Source organism: Phoca vitulina, unplaced genomic scaffold (genome assembly GCF_004348235.1).
Source record: "Phoca vitulina isolate PV1807 unplaced genomic scaffold, GSC_HSeal_1.0 scaffold34, whole genome shotgun sequence".
NCBI classification, from domain to species: domain Eukaryota; kingdom Metazoa; phylum Chordata; class Mammalia; order Carnivora; family Phocidae; genus Phoca; species Phoca vitulina.
In genome coordinates, this window is record NW_022589737.1 from 9402661 (window position 1) to 9421206 (window position 18546).

The 18546-nt window shown below is 36.1% G+C and overlaps 2 protein-coding genes across 7 annotated transcripts in view; one reads left to right on the plus strand and one right to left on the minus strand.

The window, feature by feature from the left end:
• Window positions 1-5350, plus strand: part of JAM3 (junctional adhesion molecule 3) — a 172780-nt gene extending 167430 nt beyond the window's left edge. For 3 of the 4 annotated variants that reach the window (XM_032426362.1, XM_032426363.1, XM_032426361.1), the window contains one exon: window positions 3042-5350. In XM_032426362.1, coding sequence (XP_032282253.1) covers window positions 3042-3221 — 180 coding nt within the window. In that variant the 3' untranslated portion in view covers window positions 3222-5350. The remainder of the gene's footprint in view (window positions 1-3041) is intronic. The other variant, XM_032426360.1, reaches the window with a different exon arrangement.
• The window catches only part of NCAPD3 (non-SMC condensin II complex subunit D3), a 62126-nt gene that overhangs the window by 30626 nt on the left and 12954 nt on the right, over window positions 1-18546 (minus strand). For all 3 annotated transcript variants that reach the window (XM_032426357.1, XM_032426358.1, XM_032426359.1), the window contains exons 8-16: window positions 17513-17646; window positions 15990-16062; window positions 15062-15187; window positions 14682-14934; window positions 13009-13065; window positions 12670-12759; window positions 7047-7120; window positions 6385-6519; window positions 5369-5589 (exon numbers count right to left, since the gene is read on the minus strand). In XM_032426357.1, the coding sequence (XP_032282248.1) occupies window positions 5369-5589; window positions 6385-6519; window positions 7047-7120; window positions 12670-12759; window positions 13009-13065; window positions 14682-14934; window positions 15062-15187; window positions 15990-16062; window positions 17513-17646 (1163 nt within the window). The remainder of the gene's footprint in view (window positions 1-5368; window positions 5590-6384; window positions 6520-7046; window positions 7121-12669; window positions 12760-13008; window positions 13066-14681; window positions 14935-15061; window positions 15188-15989; window positions 16063-17512; window positions 17647-18546) is intronic.

Genomic DNA, 18546 nt, shown 5'->3' on the forward strand with positions numbered 1-18546 from the left:
ACCAATAACAAATACATCCATAGTTTAGAGGGTTTTAGTGACAAAAAGCATAGACATTGCTGTTTTTTCAATAGAAGGACTGGAGACAAATGACATCCTAGCATTTAAATATGGTGATATTAAACAAGCTAAACTTTGCTATGACCTGCCAATACGACTCAGAAATCCGTATTTCAAACCCTTTAAAAATAAAACAAAAAAATGCTTCTGGCGTATTAAGTGCTGGTGTTATGTCATTGTTTTATATCATTTCTTATTTGACTTCTTCTCATAGCACTGAACGAGATCACATGACTGATGAAACAAATGCAGTGTTACATATCTAAGCAAAGAGAAAAATACACTTCTTCCCACAATTAATTTTTCCTAAACTGCTAGGAACATACACACACACTCATACACAATCATATACCAAGACTTTCACATTAAGTGAAAATAAAAGAAAGGAATTCTCAAAGCATGCAGAAAACAACTGTAACAAAATAAACACATCTACACATAATAACCATATCCACATAAATTAACGGTTTTATAAATTAGCTACTGATTAAAAATGTATCTATAAACATCTAGAATTTTATTGCAGGTAACTCATAACATAATTTATATCTAATTACAGCCCAAAAACAACATGCATGCAATCAGCAAATATTTTAAAATTTATTAAGAAGAATCACACAAAATATTAAGTAATGTTTACTATAAGAAATGAACAGAACGGGAAAAAAAATCCTCTGAACTTCCAGTTTTGAAATCTCAAATTTGGCTCTTCTGACAACTCATACCCTTCCACATCAGCTGTACAGTTCCCAAAAAGCCTCCCTCAATTAGCTTACCCCTCAGTTAGCCCCACTGTTGATCACAAGCCACTCCCTATCAAGTCAGAATGTTTTCAACAGATACTAACCTGGTTCTTTTGTACCGCACCACTGACCTCTATCCTAGTATCCTAGTATCCAAACCAATGGACTATGTTCAGTCCCCATTTTCCATAACCTCTGCCAGACATTACTGACCACTTTCTCTGCCCTCGTACTCTGGTCTGTGGTCTACTTGTTGGATCTCTTTTATTTTCCCTTCACTAATTCCTTTTCTTCAAAACACTCTAATGGCTGATTTTGAAAAGTTCTATTCTTAGTCCTCTTCTCTTATCTACAACAGAACCCTGGATGATCTCATTCATTACCAAAATGAATTACCACTTAGACATGAGAAAGCATCACAAGCACACATTTTTTTTTTAAATTTAAATTCAAGGGCGCCTGGGTGGCTCAGTTGGTTAAGCGACTGCCTTCGGCTCAGGTCATGATCCTGGAGTCCCGGGATCGAGTCCCGCATCGGGCTCCCTGCTCAGCAGGGAGTCTGCTTCTCCCTCTGACCCTCCCCCCTCTCATGTGCTCTCTCTCTCTCTCAAATAAATAAATAAAATCTTTAAAAAAAAATAAAAATAAAAAAAATAAATTTAAATTCAAGTTAGTTAACATATAGTGTAGTATTGGTTTCAGGAGTAAAATTTAGTGATTCATCAGTCATATACAATACCCAGTGCTCATCCCAACAAGTGACCTTCTTAATGCCCATCACCCCACCTACCTCCCCTCCAACAACCCTCAGTTTGTTCTCTATATTTAAGAGTCTCTTATAGATCGCCTCCCTCTCTGTTTTCATCTTATTTTATTTTTCCTTCCCTTCCCCTCCCCATGTTGTTTTGTTTCTTAAATTCCACATATGAGTGAAATCATATATTTGTCTTTCTCTGATTTACTTCGCTTAGCATAATACAAAGTTCCATCCACATTGTTGCAAATGGCAAGATTTCATTCTTTTTGATCACTGAGTAATATTCTCTTACATGCACACACACACACATCTTTATCCATTCATCAGTTGATGAACATTTGGGCTCTTTCCATAATTTGGCTATGGTTGATAGTGCTATAAACACTGTGGTGCATGTGCCCCTTCAAATCAGTATTTTTGTATCCTCTGGATAAATACCTCGTAGTGCAATTGCTGGATCATAGGGTAGTTTTATTTTTAACTTCTGAGGAATCTCCATACTGTTTTCCTGAGTGGCTGTAGCAGCTTGCATTCCCACCAACACTGCAAAAGGGTTCCCCTTTCTCCGCATCCTCGCCAACATCTGTTGTTTCCTGACTTGTTAATTTTACCCATTCTGACAGGTGTGAGGTGGTATCTCACTGTGGTTTTGATTTGTATTTCCCTGATAATGAGTGATGTTGAGCATCTTTCAATGTGTCTGTCAGCCATCTGGATGTCTCCTTTGGAAAAGTGTCTATTCATGTCTTTTGCCCATTTCTTAACTGGATTATTTGTTTTTTGGGTGTTGGGTTTGATAAGTTGTTTATAGATTTTGGATACTAACCCTTTACATGATGTGTCATTTGCAAATATCTTCTCCCATTCCGTAGGCTTTTAGTTTTGTCGACTGTTTCTTTTGCTGTGCAGACATTTAAATTAGACTTCCATCTCCTGCCTTCCCTCTGTTCAGATATCTGCCCTGCCTCTGCTTTCCACACCTCCAGTGAATGGAAATCCCATTTACCAGTTATTTTGGATAGAATCATGGAGACTTCAGTCCTCTAAGCCTTTGCATTGCTATTTTCTGTCTGGAAACTCTATTATGGCTGCCTGGTTAATTTCTACTTATTCCACCTTTGGGAATAATTCAGCTCTTGCCACCATCAAAAGGAAGCCAACCTAAGCTAAAAAAAGAAAAATGTTAAAAAAAAAAAAAAATCACCAAACTGCTCTATGCCCTCCCTCTTTGCTCCTAAAACTCACTTTTTACTAAAATTGTGAATTTATTTTGTCTCTTTCCACTAGACTGTGAGCAGTTTGAGCAGAGGAAGTGCACTGATTCCTTCTAACCCTCAAATCAAAACTTTACCAATTCTATACTTCCACTTGTTAAATATCTTTAAATATACTTCATTCTCTTCATTTCTACTGCCTTCTCCTTGATGCAAGTCCTCATCATCTTTAACTTAAATCATTTCAGTGCTGGCCTGTTTTCTTAGATTCTAGTTGTCTCCTGGTCACCGAGCACAAGTCCCTTTGATACACTTCCTGTGAAACTGAAAGTGGAGCTGAGAAGCCAGCAGGGGGGAGTTCTCACGCCTACCACTGATCATCAGTTGCAGACCCAACAGAAAGAAGGTGACTTTACTACTCCAGCCAAGAGGAAGGATTCCTCCTAGCCTGATGACAGCCCGCCAATGGAGAGTCTGTCACAACTCAGCCATGGAGAAACCATCACCACCTTGAACTCTCACTTTCTTTCAATGGGCTTTCCTTCAGAGCAGCTCTTCCCAATGTCTCCCTTTTCTCTAAAAACTAACAGTTCCTCTCCTTTGATCTCCAGACTTGCCTGTGGTTTGTCATAGCTCTGCTATTCCCGTATAAACCCATTTTGCTGGTAAAATAACTGGGTGTTTTATTTTCAAGGTTAACACTTCCTAAAATATAAAATCCTCTATTACCCATCCACTTTAAATTCATCAGCAGCCTCCCCCTCCCATTCTGCTTTCAATCTAAAGTCAAACTCCTTGGTATGCTATGTAACAACTCTGCAGTATGCGGACCCTGCTTAACATCTCATTTCATTTTATGTGCAGTCCAACAAGCACCGTTTCCCACCCACAGTGAAATCCTATGGCTCCTACCAGGACACAATGCTTATGCTTCCATGGCTTTGCACTGGCTGTTTGTTTCCCATGGCCATGCCCTTTTGCCTCCTTATTAACCTTCAAGATTCAAATTCAAGAGTCATCTGTTCTGTGAAGTCTCTCTCTTCCTGAACACTTCCTGATGTTCTAGCTACTTTCTGTTTATTAAAGAACATACCACAAGATTTTGTTTACAAATGTTTATAGAACTCTATTCCACCAGCTCTTACTTTTCTTAATAATCCTTTTTGAAAACCTGATTCCCAAGCTCAGTAGTTCTCATACTTTTTTCATCTTTGGGCACTTTTGAACTCAAAAAATTATGCACCACCTTGAAGAGCTTTGGTTTATGTGGGCTATATCCTGCTGTGCAGAAATTAAAACAGAAATTTAAAAATATTTATCTATTAATCTAAAAATAACAATAAGCCAATTACATGTTAACATAAATGTATTGTTTTACAAAAAAATCACAATCTTTCTCAAAACAAAATAAACTTGGTGAGAACAGTGTCATTGCTTTTACTTTCTGTAAACCTCTTTCTGGTTTGGCTTAAACAAAAGACAGGTGGATTATTATAGCTGCCTCTGCATTCAATTTGCTTCAATATTATCATATGGTTCCAGAAAACTCTATTGTACTGTGAAAGAATAAAAGTGAAAAATGGCATATAACATCTTAATATTATAATCAAAACAGTCTGAGCTCATGAATCCTTCACACTTTGAGGACTGCTGCCCTAGCTCGTTTTCCATAACAGCTATTCCAAAACTTTTTTATACTTAAGACCCTAATTCTATACTCTCCTTCCTAACTTTGAGCAAATACATTTTTTTCTTGTGGTAAAATATACATAATAAAATTTATCATTTTAATGATTTTTAGGTGTACAGTTCAGTGGGGTCACACTGTTGTGCAATCATCCATCCCCAGGACTTTGTTATCACCCCACATGAAATGTTGTACCCATTTAACAGTAACTCCCCATTGCCTTCTCCACAGCCCCCACTAAGCACCATTTTACTGGTGATTTGCCAGGGCCACAGAACGGCATTTTACAATACAAAATCTAGTATATTTCTATTGTATGGTAATTCCTCCATAACTACATATAAACGAGTAGGGAAGTGTTTCTTACATGATTAAAAAAAAAGAAAAGTCAGTCAAGGTAGTGTAAACACAAGCTAATTGTAAGATTACTGCAGTACAGATTAAAATTTACTAATACAACACGTCCTAACCCCTCACTACAGTGTTCACTGTACGGTGTATGCTCAGTAAATGTTATCAAATGGGAAAAATATACTGCAGTGGTATCAAGTCAACCAATCCAATAAGATCTCAGGAAAAGTTTAATTTGAAAGAACTAGGAAGTCATCTTTCATAAAAATGAGTATGTGGAAAGTTACTATTAATATGTCTATCAGTGCTTTCTACTACATATTAAGACATTAAACACTCAGAGAAAAGCAAAGGAGGTAATCAAAGACTTCACAAAAAACTGTCACCACAAAAATGCTAAGCGATTTGAATTGGGTCAAGAAAAAAAAGACCAAAAATTGAATCTTCATATATGTTAAGTAATTTGGAAAGCTAATTTTCCAAGACCAATACAGAAATGTTAATAAAAAACTTTTATGGCTTTCTATACGGAAAAGAAGTCACACAATTAACATACCTTAGTTCCTGGTTTTCTGTACTAAGGAGAGTAAGAAGTGCCCAAGCCAGTACCTGGCTATTGTCTCCAGTGTGGAATTTATTATAATGCTTAATGTTCTGTAACAGGAGCTGGTCAAGGCATTCCAGAGCCTTTTCCTGCACTGTGCTCTCACAGTCCATCACAGCTGGGATGATCCCTGTCAGCCAGGCTTTCTGTATCTGGACACATCCAGGTTGAGCCTTAGGAATTAAACATCATTAAGTCATAAAGAAGTCTGACACTACCATAAGTCTAAATACAAATCAGTGAGGCTGTGGTCAATATTTTGAGACTTAAAAATAGTCACACACACACAAGTACAAATAAACCATCAAAGTGAAAAAAAAGATCAACATTTGAAATATATGTTAAAACAAAGTTCAATCTCCAATTACTGTGTATCCGTGCATATTGAAATTTGAAACTTAGGAAGTCATTACTGTATTAGTAGTAGTAAATCAGCACTTTTTAGTAATTCAAGATGAAAAGCAAAGGATAAATATTCATCCCAAGGAGCAATTAGAATAGATGCTGGCAGAGGAAGTCAAAGTATGCATTGCTTATTGCTTTCTATCATGAAGTAAAGAAATAAACATGCTTTTAAAATTCTTCAAAAGTTAATTATTTGGCAGAAGTAAATTTCATATCAGATTAGTGGATCTGTTCTTTTGGCAGTTATCACCTACTAGTTATTATTGTACAAAAATTAATCTAGGCCTCTGACCTAACCAAATTCATTTTAAAATTCATATTTCTATGTGAGATTTAAGCTGAAGTCAAGAAAAGGCTAATCACTAGTATTCTCTAGCATTAGTTCATAATTATATTATAATATGAGACATAATCTATCATATGTAATTGAAAGATACCTCTTCTCTTACACTGTATAGTCCTACAGTAGGCTTGGTAGAATTTCCAATAGGCAACTTAATTTTTAGCAAGAGATAATTATTTACGCTGAATTATTTTTAATGTAAAAATGCACTGTTTCTCACCATAAGAAGTTCAGTAAGAGACTGTAAGGCCTGCTTTCGGACAGATACTGCAGGGTCCCGACACTGGTCCTGCAGAAGTGATAGCTCTTCTTTCATACCTGAGATGTCACAGTGTTTCAAAATACTCACTAATACCTAGAAGGAACATATGTAACATGAATTGATGACTTACTCATAGCAAAAAGACACACTGTAGACAAAAAGAAGACTTAAGTCTGGGGTTCTTAACACTTCTGAGGTCACTGATCCATCCTTCCACCTGGTAACATCCCACCTTTTCAGAATCTGATGAAAGCTAAGGCCTCTCTCTGGAGAAAATTTGACATACATTTTACATAAACAAGTATTTACAAACAAATTCAGGGGTTACATGCACCCTATCAAAATCCATCCATGGTCCCCAGATTAAGAATCCCTAATCTAAAAAATGTTAAGGATATAACTAAGTGATTCTTAAAAAGTCAACAACCCAGAGGAAATTTAAAAACAGACAAACCTTTAGCTCATCTCTGTAATTTATACATACAGCAGGATCAAAGTGAACAAATGTTAAGTGAAAAAGAAGTTAAATAATTATTATAGCTGGGGTTTTTACAAAATATTTCTAAGTTTTTAGTGCTAAAAAGAGAGCACATTCAAGGATATCTAGAAAAAACTCACACCTGCAGTGCAGACTTCCTAACATTGGTCTTCTCATCCTTGATTCTCTTTTTCAGCATTGCCATGACACATCTCACTGTTGAGGAAATGTCAAAGAATCATTATGGTCTGAGAAAAACTGTATTTACAGTATCTAACATCTCACCACACAGTACTGAGAAAATACTCTAAAATAATTGACTAATTACCTTGTTTTAAATCCCAAGAAATCCGAGTATGAAATAATGTAGAAAAAGAAAAAAAGTCAAATAATTAACTAGTCAAATTAATGCAAAGGGCAAAATAGTATAATTTTAAAAGGGCATAAATTCTGGAATATTAAAAATTCAGTTTTTAATCCTGGCTCCTATGTCTAAAATTCTGAATGAATTATTTAGCTTTTCCATTTTGCTTAGCTACAAAAAAGGAATATCTAATTCACAATTTTTTTAAAAGACTAAATAACATATACAGCAGATTTAAAACTTTTTGATCACAGGCCCCTTTACACTATTAAAACTCTCTGAAGACTCCTAAGGGCTTTTTTGGTAAAAATCTCTAGTAAAAAGATTTAATAATTCATTTTAAAATAGGAAAATATGTCACTATAAATGTACATTTTTAAATGAAAACTAATTATATTTCCCCCAAAAAGTATTTAGTGATAAGAATGGCATTGTTTTACATCTTTGCAAACTCTTTAATGTCTGGCTAAATAAAAAACAGTGGAGTCTCATCTCTGCTTCAAAATCAGAATGCTTTAGAGTGCAGAGTCTTGATATATTATGAAAACAATATTAACTTCAAGGACCTGCTGAAAGAGGCTAAGGGATCCCCAACTACACTCTGAGAGCTGCTGATGTATAAGGAAATACATTACAAAATGAAATAGAGAATGGAAAACAATAGAAAAAAAGTCAATGAAATCAAAAGTAGGTTCCTTGAAAAAGATAAACAAAATTAAACTTTTAGCTAGAAAAAAAGAAAGAAGATTTAAATTCTTAAAATCAGGAGAGAAGGAGGGAGCATTACTACTGCCATTACAGAAATAAAAAGAATTTGCAAAGAAATACTATGAATGATTTTATGTTACATTCAGTAATCTGGATGAAATGGAAAAATTTCTACAAAGATAAAAACTATGGAAACTGACTCAGAAGAAGCAGTCTGAATATACCTATAACAAGTAATCAAAAACCTTCCCACAAAAAAAACCCCAAAAAACAAAAAAAAACCCTCAAAACAAACACCTTCCCACATGTGCACAAAACCCCAGGACCAGAGGGCTTTACTGGAGAATTCCACCAAATGTTAAAACAAAAATGAACACCAATTCTTCATAAACTCTTTTAAAAAAACAGAAGAAAACACTTCCTACTACACTGTTAAGCAGTATTAGCCTTAAAGCAAAACCAGACAATAAAAACATCTCAAAAACTGAAAACAACAGACCAAAATCCCTTGTGAATACATACATAAAATCTTCAACAAAATATCAGCAAATCAGATCTAGCAAGCTACAAAATGGATTATATACCATGCTTGGGATTTACCCCAGGAATGAAATGTAATCAATCAATGTAACTAATATACCTTAGCAATGTAATAAAGGACAAAGACCACATGACTGTCTCCACAGATGAGGAAAATGCATTTGCAAAATCCAAAATCCTTTCATAATAAAAACACTCAAAAAACTCAGAAGATAAGGAAACTTCGTCACACTGATAAAAGTCATCCTGAAAAAACACAGCTAACATCACACTCAATGGTGAAAGACTGAAAACTAAGTGCAGAAGAAAGGCAAGGATGTCTGCTCTCCCCACTTCTTTTCAACTAGAGAGGTCCTCGCCAGGGAAAGTTAGGCAAGGAAAAGACAGAAAAGGCATCCAGATGGAAAAGAAAGAAATAAAACTCTCTCTGTTCACAGACGGCATGAGCTTACATATAGAAAATCCTAAGGAATCCATACACATACACACACACATACACAAACTATTAGAACTAGTAACAAATTTAACAAGGTTGCAGGACACAAGGTCAAACCATCAAATATCAGTTGTAAAAACTAGCAATGGACAATTAGAAAATGAAACTAAGAAACTACTGGGAATTTATTATAGCATCAAAAAGAATAAAATATTTAGGAATCAAAGAGCAAGAACTGTACATTGAAAACTAAAAAAATATCACCGAAACAAATTAAAGAAGATCTAAATAAACAGAAAGGCAACCCATGTTCATGGACTGAAGGGCTTAATATTTTGTTAAGATGGCATTACTCCCCAAAGTGATCTACAGATCAATCCTTACCAAAATCAAAGCTGGCAATTTTTTTTTTTTCCAGATATTGACAGATGGTCCTAAAATTCATATGGAAATATAAGAGACACAGAATAGCCAATTTATCTAGAAAAACAAAAACAAGGATGCAGAAGCTATACTTCCTGATTTCAAAATTACTACAAAGCACCAGTAATTAGCACAGTGTAATACTGCCATAAAGAGAGACAATGGAATGTCAGTGGAATAGAACTGAAAGTACAGAATAAGCTCATATGTCTAGGTCAGTTGATTTTTGACAAGGGTGCCAAGAGCATTCAAAGGAGAAGAAAGTCTTTTAAACAAATGGTGTTGTGTCAAACTGGATATTCACATGCAAAAGTTGGACCCCTACATCACACCATATGCAAGAATTAAGTAAAAACTGATCAAAGACCAAAACATAAGAGCTAAAATTACAAAACTCTGAGAGGAAAATATAAAAGCAAATCTTTGTGAAAAATTAGGCAGTGGTTTCTTAGCTGTGACACCAAAAGCACATGTGAAAAAAAGAAAAAGTGGACAGCTAGACTTTATCAAGGCTAAAATGTTTCATGCTTCAAAGAACACCATCAAGGGAGCCTGGGTGGCTCAGTCATTAAGCGCCTGCCTTCAGCTCAGGTCATGATCCCAAGGTCCTGGGATCGAGCCCCGCATCGGGCTCCCTGCTCAGCGGGAAGCCTGCTTCTCCCTCTCCCATTCCCCCTGCTTGTGCTCCCTCTCTGTTAAATAAATAAAATCTTTTTAAAAAAAAAAAAGAACATCATCAAGAAAGTGAAAAAATAAACCCCCAGAATGAGAAAATAAATACTTGCAAATCATGTATCTATAAGGAATTTGGATCCAGAATACATAAAAAGCTCTTTCAACTCAAAAATAAAGACAAATAACCCATTTTAAAAAATGGGCAAAGAACTTGAATAGATGTTTCTCTAAAGAAGACACAAGAAAATGTGCTTATCATTGTTAGTCATTAGGGAAATATAAATCAAAACCACAGTGAGATAGATACCACCTCACATCCACTAGGATGGCGACAATAAAAAGAATAGACATGACAAGTGTTGGTAAGGATGTGGAGAAATAAAAATTATTACACATCCTAGTGTGTAAATGTGAAAAATGGTATGACCACTCTGGAAAAAGTTTGGCAGTTCCTCAAAATGTTAAACATAGAGTTGCCACATGACCCAGCAGTTCCACTCCTAGGTATATACCCAAAAGGAATGAATATATTTACATACAAAACTTGCACAAGAATGTTCATAGCAGCATCATTCATAATAGCCAAAAGATGGAAATGACCCAAAAGTCCATTTTTGATGAGTGAACACACAAAATGTAGTATTATCCACACAATGGACTATTATGTAGCTATAAAAAGTAATAAAATATTGACACGTTACAATATGGATGAACCTTGAAAATGTTATGCTAAGTGAAAGAAGCCATCCACAAAAGAACACTGTATGCTTCCATTTATGTGGAATGTCCAGAATAGGCAAATCTGTAGAGACAGAAAGCAAATTAGTGGTTGGCAGAGGCTGGGGGAAGGGGAGAATGGGGGAAGAACTGCTAAAGAGAATAGGGTTTCTTTTTTGGCAAAGGAAATATTGTGAAAATTGATCAATTTTGTAAATACAGTAAAAACCACTAAGTCATACACTTTAAATGGTGAATTTTATGGTATGTGACTTACATCTCAAAAAAAAAAAAAAAAGGATCCCCTCTACCTCCCCCAAGAAAGCACTTAGCACTTAACTGTTAAGACTGGAGTCAACACAAACATTTAACATTTTTGCAGAATAACTATAATATTTTAGGAAATTAGTTTATATACATATTGAGTTATTGCTCTGAATCTGAGTAACACATGCTAATATCTAGCCATATAAATCTAATTCCATGCTGATTTTTCAGCCTGAAATAATAAATAATTATCCTCACAGCACTTTACCTGACAACAAATTTTACCCCAGCACTTACCTGACAACATCACTATTTTTTATATATATAAACATGTAGGTAAAATTTGTATACGCACACATTTATTATTCCCACTGCTCCTCAACAGATGGAACTATTGTTTTATTAAAGTCTGTATCTACAATGCTCAGCACAGATTAGAAGGGGCCAGATAAATGTTAATAGAATAAATTAATAAATCTAATTATATAATTAATTCTCTACACATACATTCTCTCACTTGTCTATCTGGAAAAATCACTTCTCTAAACATTATTTTCACAGACTCTAACAACAGCCCTCTGTGAAAGACAGGGAAGGTATTAGAATCATTACAAATTAGGGTGCTTGGTTGGCTTCCATGTCTTAGTCAAGCAACTATTTAGTACCAGAATTGGTACAAGAATTCAGACTGCCTCTCATTTCTAAATAGAGTGTTCCCCACTATTTCATACTATGTCATGTTATAGATGAAAAAGGAGCCCAGAGAAGTAAAGTGACTTTTTCAAGATCACACAGGTAGACAGACACAGAATCTGGGAGTAGGCTCCAGGTCTACCCACTTACCATTCCAGGTTTGGTTTTTTTCCCTCCTGAATCACATTAGCACTTAAGACATCCCAGATTACTCTGGGTTCAGTAAGTCAATGAAAAATACCAAGCATCACTTGTATCCAGAATCCTGTGCTGGAGGCTATGGGAGCAAGGACCCCACAACCATTCCATACAGTATGTATGGTTTATCTTATTGATGAAAAGAAATTATAATCTAAATTCTGAATTGACTTTTTCAATGTGAGCTTCAATTCACAGTTCCTTATCATTTATTAAAAGTGAATTCTGGGATGCCTTAATCAGAGTCAAGAAGACATGGTAAAAAAAGTAATGAGGAATTAAAAATAGGAACAAGATTGGGTACAAGAGTATTCTTCATCTTTTCCTTTTCCTTTTTTTTTGTTTTTTTGTGATGACTTTTCTCCAAACACAAATTTATTACGTGCGGCACTTTCTCTAGCAGCTAGTCCCTTTTCGGTCAGCAATTCCAAGAGTTCACAATGACTGCCTTTAGTAAGGAAATAAAATATTTGCTAATATTCTCTTATGTGTTACAGAAATACTGCGGTTCAGTACATGATAAGTGGAATGTAGCTTGTTCTTTACCTTACGATGAAAGAGTATAAGTGCAAGGACATCAAAGATATAATAAAATAGAAATTATTCCAAGAAGAAAGAAAGATGTTCCAATTGTTAAGGGTGAATTAATAAGAAAAAAAAAAATCCAAGGTTTTTAGACACTACTTACAGTTGTCTGAAATCCAATAGTTACTACTCATTCGATAGTAATAAAATTTGACATACCCCCAGATCCATCTGTTTCACCACTGCTGTCAATATTGATCACCCCTGAGCCTCCAGAAGGGTTAAGTGTTTGCCTCTGATAGGAAAAAGCTTAAAAATAACAAAAAAAAGTTCAGTCATTAAGATAAAAATTTGTTACACCTCTTAATAATATAAGCATGGAATACTACACATTTAAATTACTACATCATTATTGAAATGAATTTCAATTTCCTTAATGAATAAAGTTCAATATTAAAAAGGTAAATATGGAAATAGAAAAAACATATCAAATACCCAGCAAATCCTTTAAATAAAAAAGACAATTATTCAATATTGGAAAATATATTCACCCATTACCTGATGAATTTCTCGGTAAGGTACCAGGATGGCTGTCTACTCTTGAAATTGCAGGACCTAAAAATAAGCAGATAGGTAAGAGGGGAAAATGTCATAGTATCATAAGCCCCAAGTAAATATGCACAGAATAACCAAAATCAAGATAATTAGGTCTAAAGATAAGACAGATTCTAAAGTGCTGACAATAAAGTTCTTCTTGGCATGCACTTGAGCTGGATGGATATTAGGCCCAATATAGCCAATACCCAACAATGCGAAGTAGTAGTATATAAGCAGCCAACGATCTCACTCTAAAACATGAGTATCTAAAATACTCTGAAAGGCCTTTCAAATTTATCAGGCTTGTCTAACAGGCATACCTTGGTTTTTTTGTTTTTTTAAGATTTTATTTTTATTTTTCGACAGAGAGAGACAGCGAGAGAGGGAACACAAGCAGGGGGAGTGGGAGAAGCAGGCTTCCCACTGAGCAGAGAGCCCGATATGGGGCTCGATCCCAGGACCTTGGTATCATGACCTGAGCCGAAGGCAGACGCTTAACGACTGAGCCACCCAGGCACCCAGGCATACCTTGTTTTATCACACTTCGCTTTACTGTGCTTCACAGATGACTGCAGTATTAACAAACAAACAGAATTTGTGGTAACTGCAACAAGCAACTCTATGGGTGCCATTTTTCCAACAGTATTTGCTCACTTTGTGTCTGCCACATTTTGGTAATTCTCAAAATATTTCAAACTTTTTCAAATTTATGGTGATCTGTGAGCAGTGGTCTTTGATGTTACTATTATAATTGTTTTGGGGTACCATGAACCATACCCATATAACACAGCAAAACTTAATAAATGATGTATGTATTCTGACTGCAGATGTGGAAACATCAAGAGAAGCAGAATTAGAAGTGGAGCCTGGAAATGTGACTGAATTGCTACAATCTCATGATAAAACTTGAACAGATGAGCAGTAGCTTCTTACAAATGAGCAAAAACATGGTTTCTTATGATGGAATCTACTCTTGGTGAAGAAGTTGTGAGGGTTGGGATGACTCCAATTTTGGAAGAAAGTTCTACTGTGGGTAAAATGCTATCAAACAGTATCACCTACTACAGAAAAATCATTTGTGAAAAGAAGAGTCAATTGATGTGGCAAACTTCATCGCTGTCTAATTTTAAGAAACTGCCACAGCCACCCCATCCTTCAGCAACCACCACCCTGATTGGTCAGCAGCTATCAACACTGAGGCAAGACCCTCCACTGGCAAAAAGACTGCAACTTGCTGAAAGCTCACATGATACTTAGTGTTTTTAGCAATAAAGTATTTTTTAATTATGGTAAGTACTTTTTTTTAGATATAATACTATTGCCACCTAACAAACAACAGTGTATTATAAACATAACTTTTATATGCACTGGAAAACCAAAAAATTAATTTGACTTGCTTTATTGCAATATTTGCTTTACTGTGGTGGTCTGGAACCAAACCCACAATATCTCCAAGGTATGACTGTATTTAAAAAGTTATTCAACAACAAAATATACTGAAATTGATCTATGAGGGTAAAAGTATATCATACTGTATCTATTACTTTTGCAACAACAAAGAATGATTTCCCTTGCGGTCCAATTTCTTGAAAAGCACAAGACGGGTTCCATGTCACAACGGTCACCACACTTACTGTTAATCAGAAGTTCTAGTATGCTCTCCGATGCAGTGGTAACAGATACCTCCAGGCAATGTGCAAAACTGGACAGTGCCTTGCTGCGGACAGTCGGTGCCTTGTCTACACAACGATCAAATATAATTTCCTGCACCAAGAACTTATGCTTTAAGATCTTCTGATGCTCCAACGAGAGAGTGTTATCTACTGCTCTTTCAGGCAGTTCCAACAGAGCTAAGACAACATCTAGAGTAAAAACCCTGTGTGGGATCTGATAAAGCAAAATCATAAGAATATCCATCAGAGAGGAATAAAAACCAAAGGATCCCTTGTGTATTCAGATCTGTCTGTCAGGAGGTTGCAGAGCCAGGAACCAAGATTTTATGCGTATCTCCTACCTTGGAACTTCGTGAATATCTGTAAAGCCAGGCAATGAATGTAGCATACTCCCTGCTGGGAAGTTTGCTGAGCAGCTGGACCAGGGACTGGGCTGCATAGGTCCGATAATCTGATTTATCAGTTACCTGAAACGTAAGCATTGAGAGGCTGTCCAGCCACTGTCTACCTACAAGACAACTGAAACACATGTTGTGATACAAGTGGAAAATTAGTGAATTTAACTAGTTCAGTGAATCTTTAAATGTTATAAAAATGACTAGCAAATTTTAGGTTTCAGACCCCTTTGAAAACTGATCTATAAGAAATCTCTAAGTCCTCCCCTCAGAAATAGAAACTTAGCACACATAATTTCAGAGAGTTTATGGACCCCCCAGAATCTACTGCAGTCAAGTTAAGAATCATTTGTCCAAACTGCTATAGAAATTGAAGAGATAATGGTAAGAATTTGAACATTAACTGGATATTTGATGATATTAAGGAATTACTGTATATTTTCTTTGGCATGTTGGTATTTTGTGGTTAGGTTTTTAGAGTTCTTATCCTCTAGAGATACATATGAAATATTTAAGCATCAATGGATGATAGTGAAATTTGCTTAAACAAAAAAACCGCAATGTTCACATGTGTTGAGGAAATTATACCTTATAGGGGTATAAATGACACAAAATTGTTGAAAGTGGTTGCTCATCACCCTATTCTATTTATTCATATGTTTGAAATTTTCAAAATAAAAAGGATCCCCCCCCCAAAAAGAACAGTCTGTCAATGGGAACATGTAGTGAAAATATTAAATAAAACTACTTTCCATAATGATAACAGACTCATTCCCAAGAACAAATACACATATAAGCACACACATTCACCTTCACATATATCATATATTTTTATCATCATCATCATCATTATTACTATTAAAGCAAATGGTACCTTGGCACAGATGTGCTGGAGTAAGATACGAAGGACTGGGAATATATTTTCCTTTAGTTCATCCACAAGTGAGCTATTTAAAAAAGAAACCACACCCATTGTTTAAAATACACCAACTACATAAAATAGTAATTTCTCGACTCTGTTCTCTAACACCATTACCTCTATGTTTTAGAAATCCTGAATATTAAAAACTATTTACCCCATATTGCAAGCATGTTTCAGTGAATAGAGTAAAACAGAGTTTCACAGGAGAAAACCATTCACTATGCCCTATGAGTGGTTTTAGAGAGCTGCTGCCATGCAGACAGCTATAGTCAGGGAGGAGCAAATGTGCAATCTTCGTATGACTTTTTTGGCTATTTACTAAATTTCACATTAAGACTCTAAAATAGAGCCTTTAGGGGTAAATAATAATAAATGAGACACAGCACCACCTTGTGGTAGCTCAGTGAAATGCTACCATTTCAAAGGCTTTGTTATCAATACCTCTCCAAACTTTAACCAAGATTATTACTGTTTTTTTTTTTTAAGTTTACTTATTTATTTTAGTAATCTCTACCCCCAATGTGGCCTCAACCCCATGACCCCAAGATCAAGAGTCACACACTCTTCGATTGAGCCAGCGAGGCACCCCAGATTATTACTGTAATTTCCAGATTTAACCCATCTTTAAATCTGTACCATTAAATGGATACTACAGCAATTGGAGATACCATGAACTGTTAGGGAAGAGTCAAAATGGGTGTTTCCACTTAAAGGATCTTAGTTATTTAATGTTTTAAAAAATCCCCCACAAGAGATATTTGCTCAATGATCAGATGACAGCCTATATATACCTGGATTCTACCATCCACACCCCACATCTCCAACTACACTATGTCCCATGAACACCTACAGCATGTACACACTCTCATATACTTACCACTTCATTCTACCACCTCCACAATGCATGCCAAATATTCAATAAAGGAGCGAAAGAAAAGCCAATGACATAGCAAATATGTCTATCAATTATTGCTAAAGAAGTAAAAATTGACTTAATTCTTCCCTTTAGGAAGTATGGTCTGTAGGGGGAGGGGAATAGAAAAGTGAGAAGAAACAAGGAAAAAGTGGCAAGGAACAAAGAGAAAGAGACTCAAAGAAGACAGAAATACAAAAAGGAAAGGAAGAGGCAGCCTTGTAAGAGAGGCAAACACTGAGGCAGATGATGATAAAACAGAGAAGCAACTCATTCCTCAGAGCCTGACCTTACAGGCTGGAGGGAATCAAGCTGGAGGCCGGTGCTGGCCCATGAATTACAGACTCTGTATCCCTCAACAACGCCCCAGTGCAGAGGCTACCAACAGTGACACGGGCCACGTGAACCAGAGGAACTCTGAAGTACTTTACTTTGACCCCCAAAACCACAACAGGCCAGAAATCTGTTAGTTTCCATAGGCATCAGAAATCTTGGTTAGTACAGGGCCCAGCAGGCTTAAGGGAGAGTGATAAAGAGAGTGAAAATCCAAGCTGTGCCTCACCTGATGAACTGGACCGCCTGGTTTCTACTGTTGATGACTGATGTTGTAATACTAAGGGGAGCACGATGGGCTCCTTCACCTGCTTCTAACATTAATATCACATTTAGCATTTGATGGAAAACACAACCTATAACCTGGAAGAGAGAAGAAAATTCTACTTAAGGCATGATAAAGAATCCAAAGGTCTCGAAGACAGCGATGCAGACCACGGTAAACCATTTCTTTTTTTTTTTTTAAGATTTTATTTGAGAGAGAGCACACAAGTGTGGGGGGAGGGGCAGAGGAAGAGGGAGAAGAAGGCTCCTCATTGAGCTGGGAGCCTGACACGGAGCTCGATCCCAGGATCCTGGGATCATGACCTGAGCCGAAGGCAGACGCTTAACGACTGAGCCACCCAGGTGCCCCAGGGTAAACCATTCCAAGCTGTGTGAAGATAAGTCAGGTTGACATAGTTTTTGGGTGAACACTGGAAATATGTTTCTTGGACAATTACCAAGTATTCAATAAACACATGATGGAAACAGTGTGAAAACATTGCTTACAGATAGTGATAGGAATATCATCTAGTTTTTCACCCTACCCTCTCAAACTGTAGCCCTGAAATTAGGGCAAATAGAGGATTGTCACTTCTAAATGGCAAAAAAATGCCACTGCTAATCCCTTATAGAACAAGGGACAAGTGGTACTTTACACTTGTGTTTTACCTGAAGTTTACAACGCACCTTCCAATATATCACCTCATATAATTTATTCGACTAACCAATTCATTCATCCTGTAAATAAAACATGTACTGAAAACCACATCTGTGGCAGGTATTGTGTTAAGCACATTCATATATATTACTAGATTTAATCTTAAACCTCACAACAACTGCATAAGGTAAGTGAGGCATTTCCATTTTATATATGTTATTATTTCCACTTTATATCTAATAAAAGAGCCTCCATGGCTAAAACAAACATGTCTAATGTCAAGTCAACACTCTCACAACTAAAAAATACTACATCTTGAGAGACACTGTGGACCTAAAGGC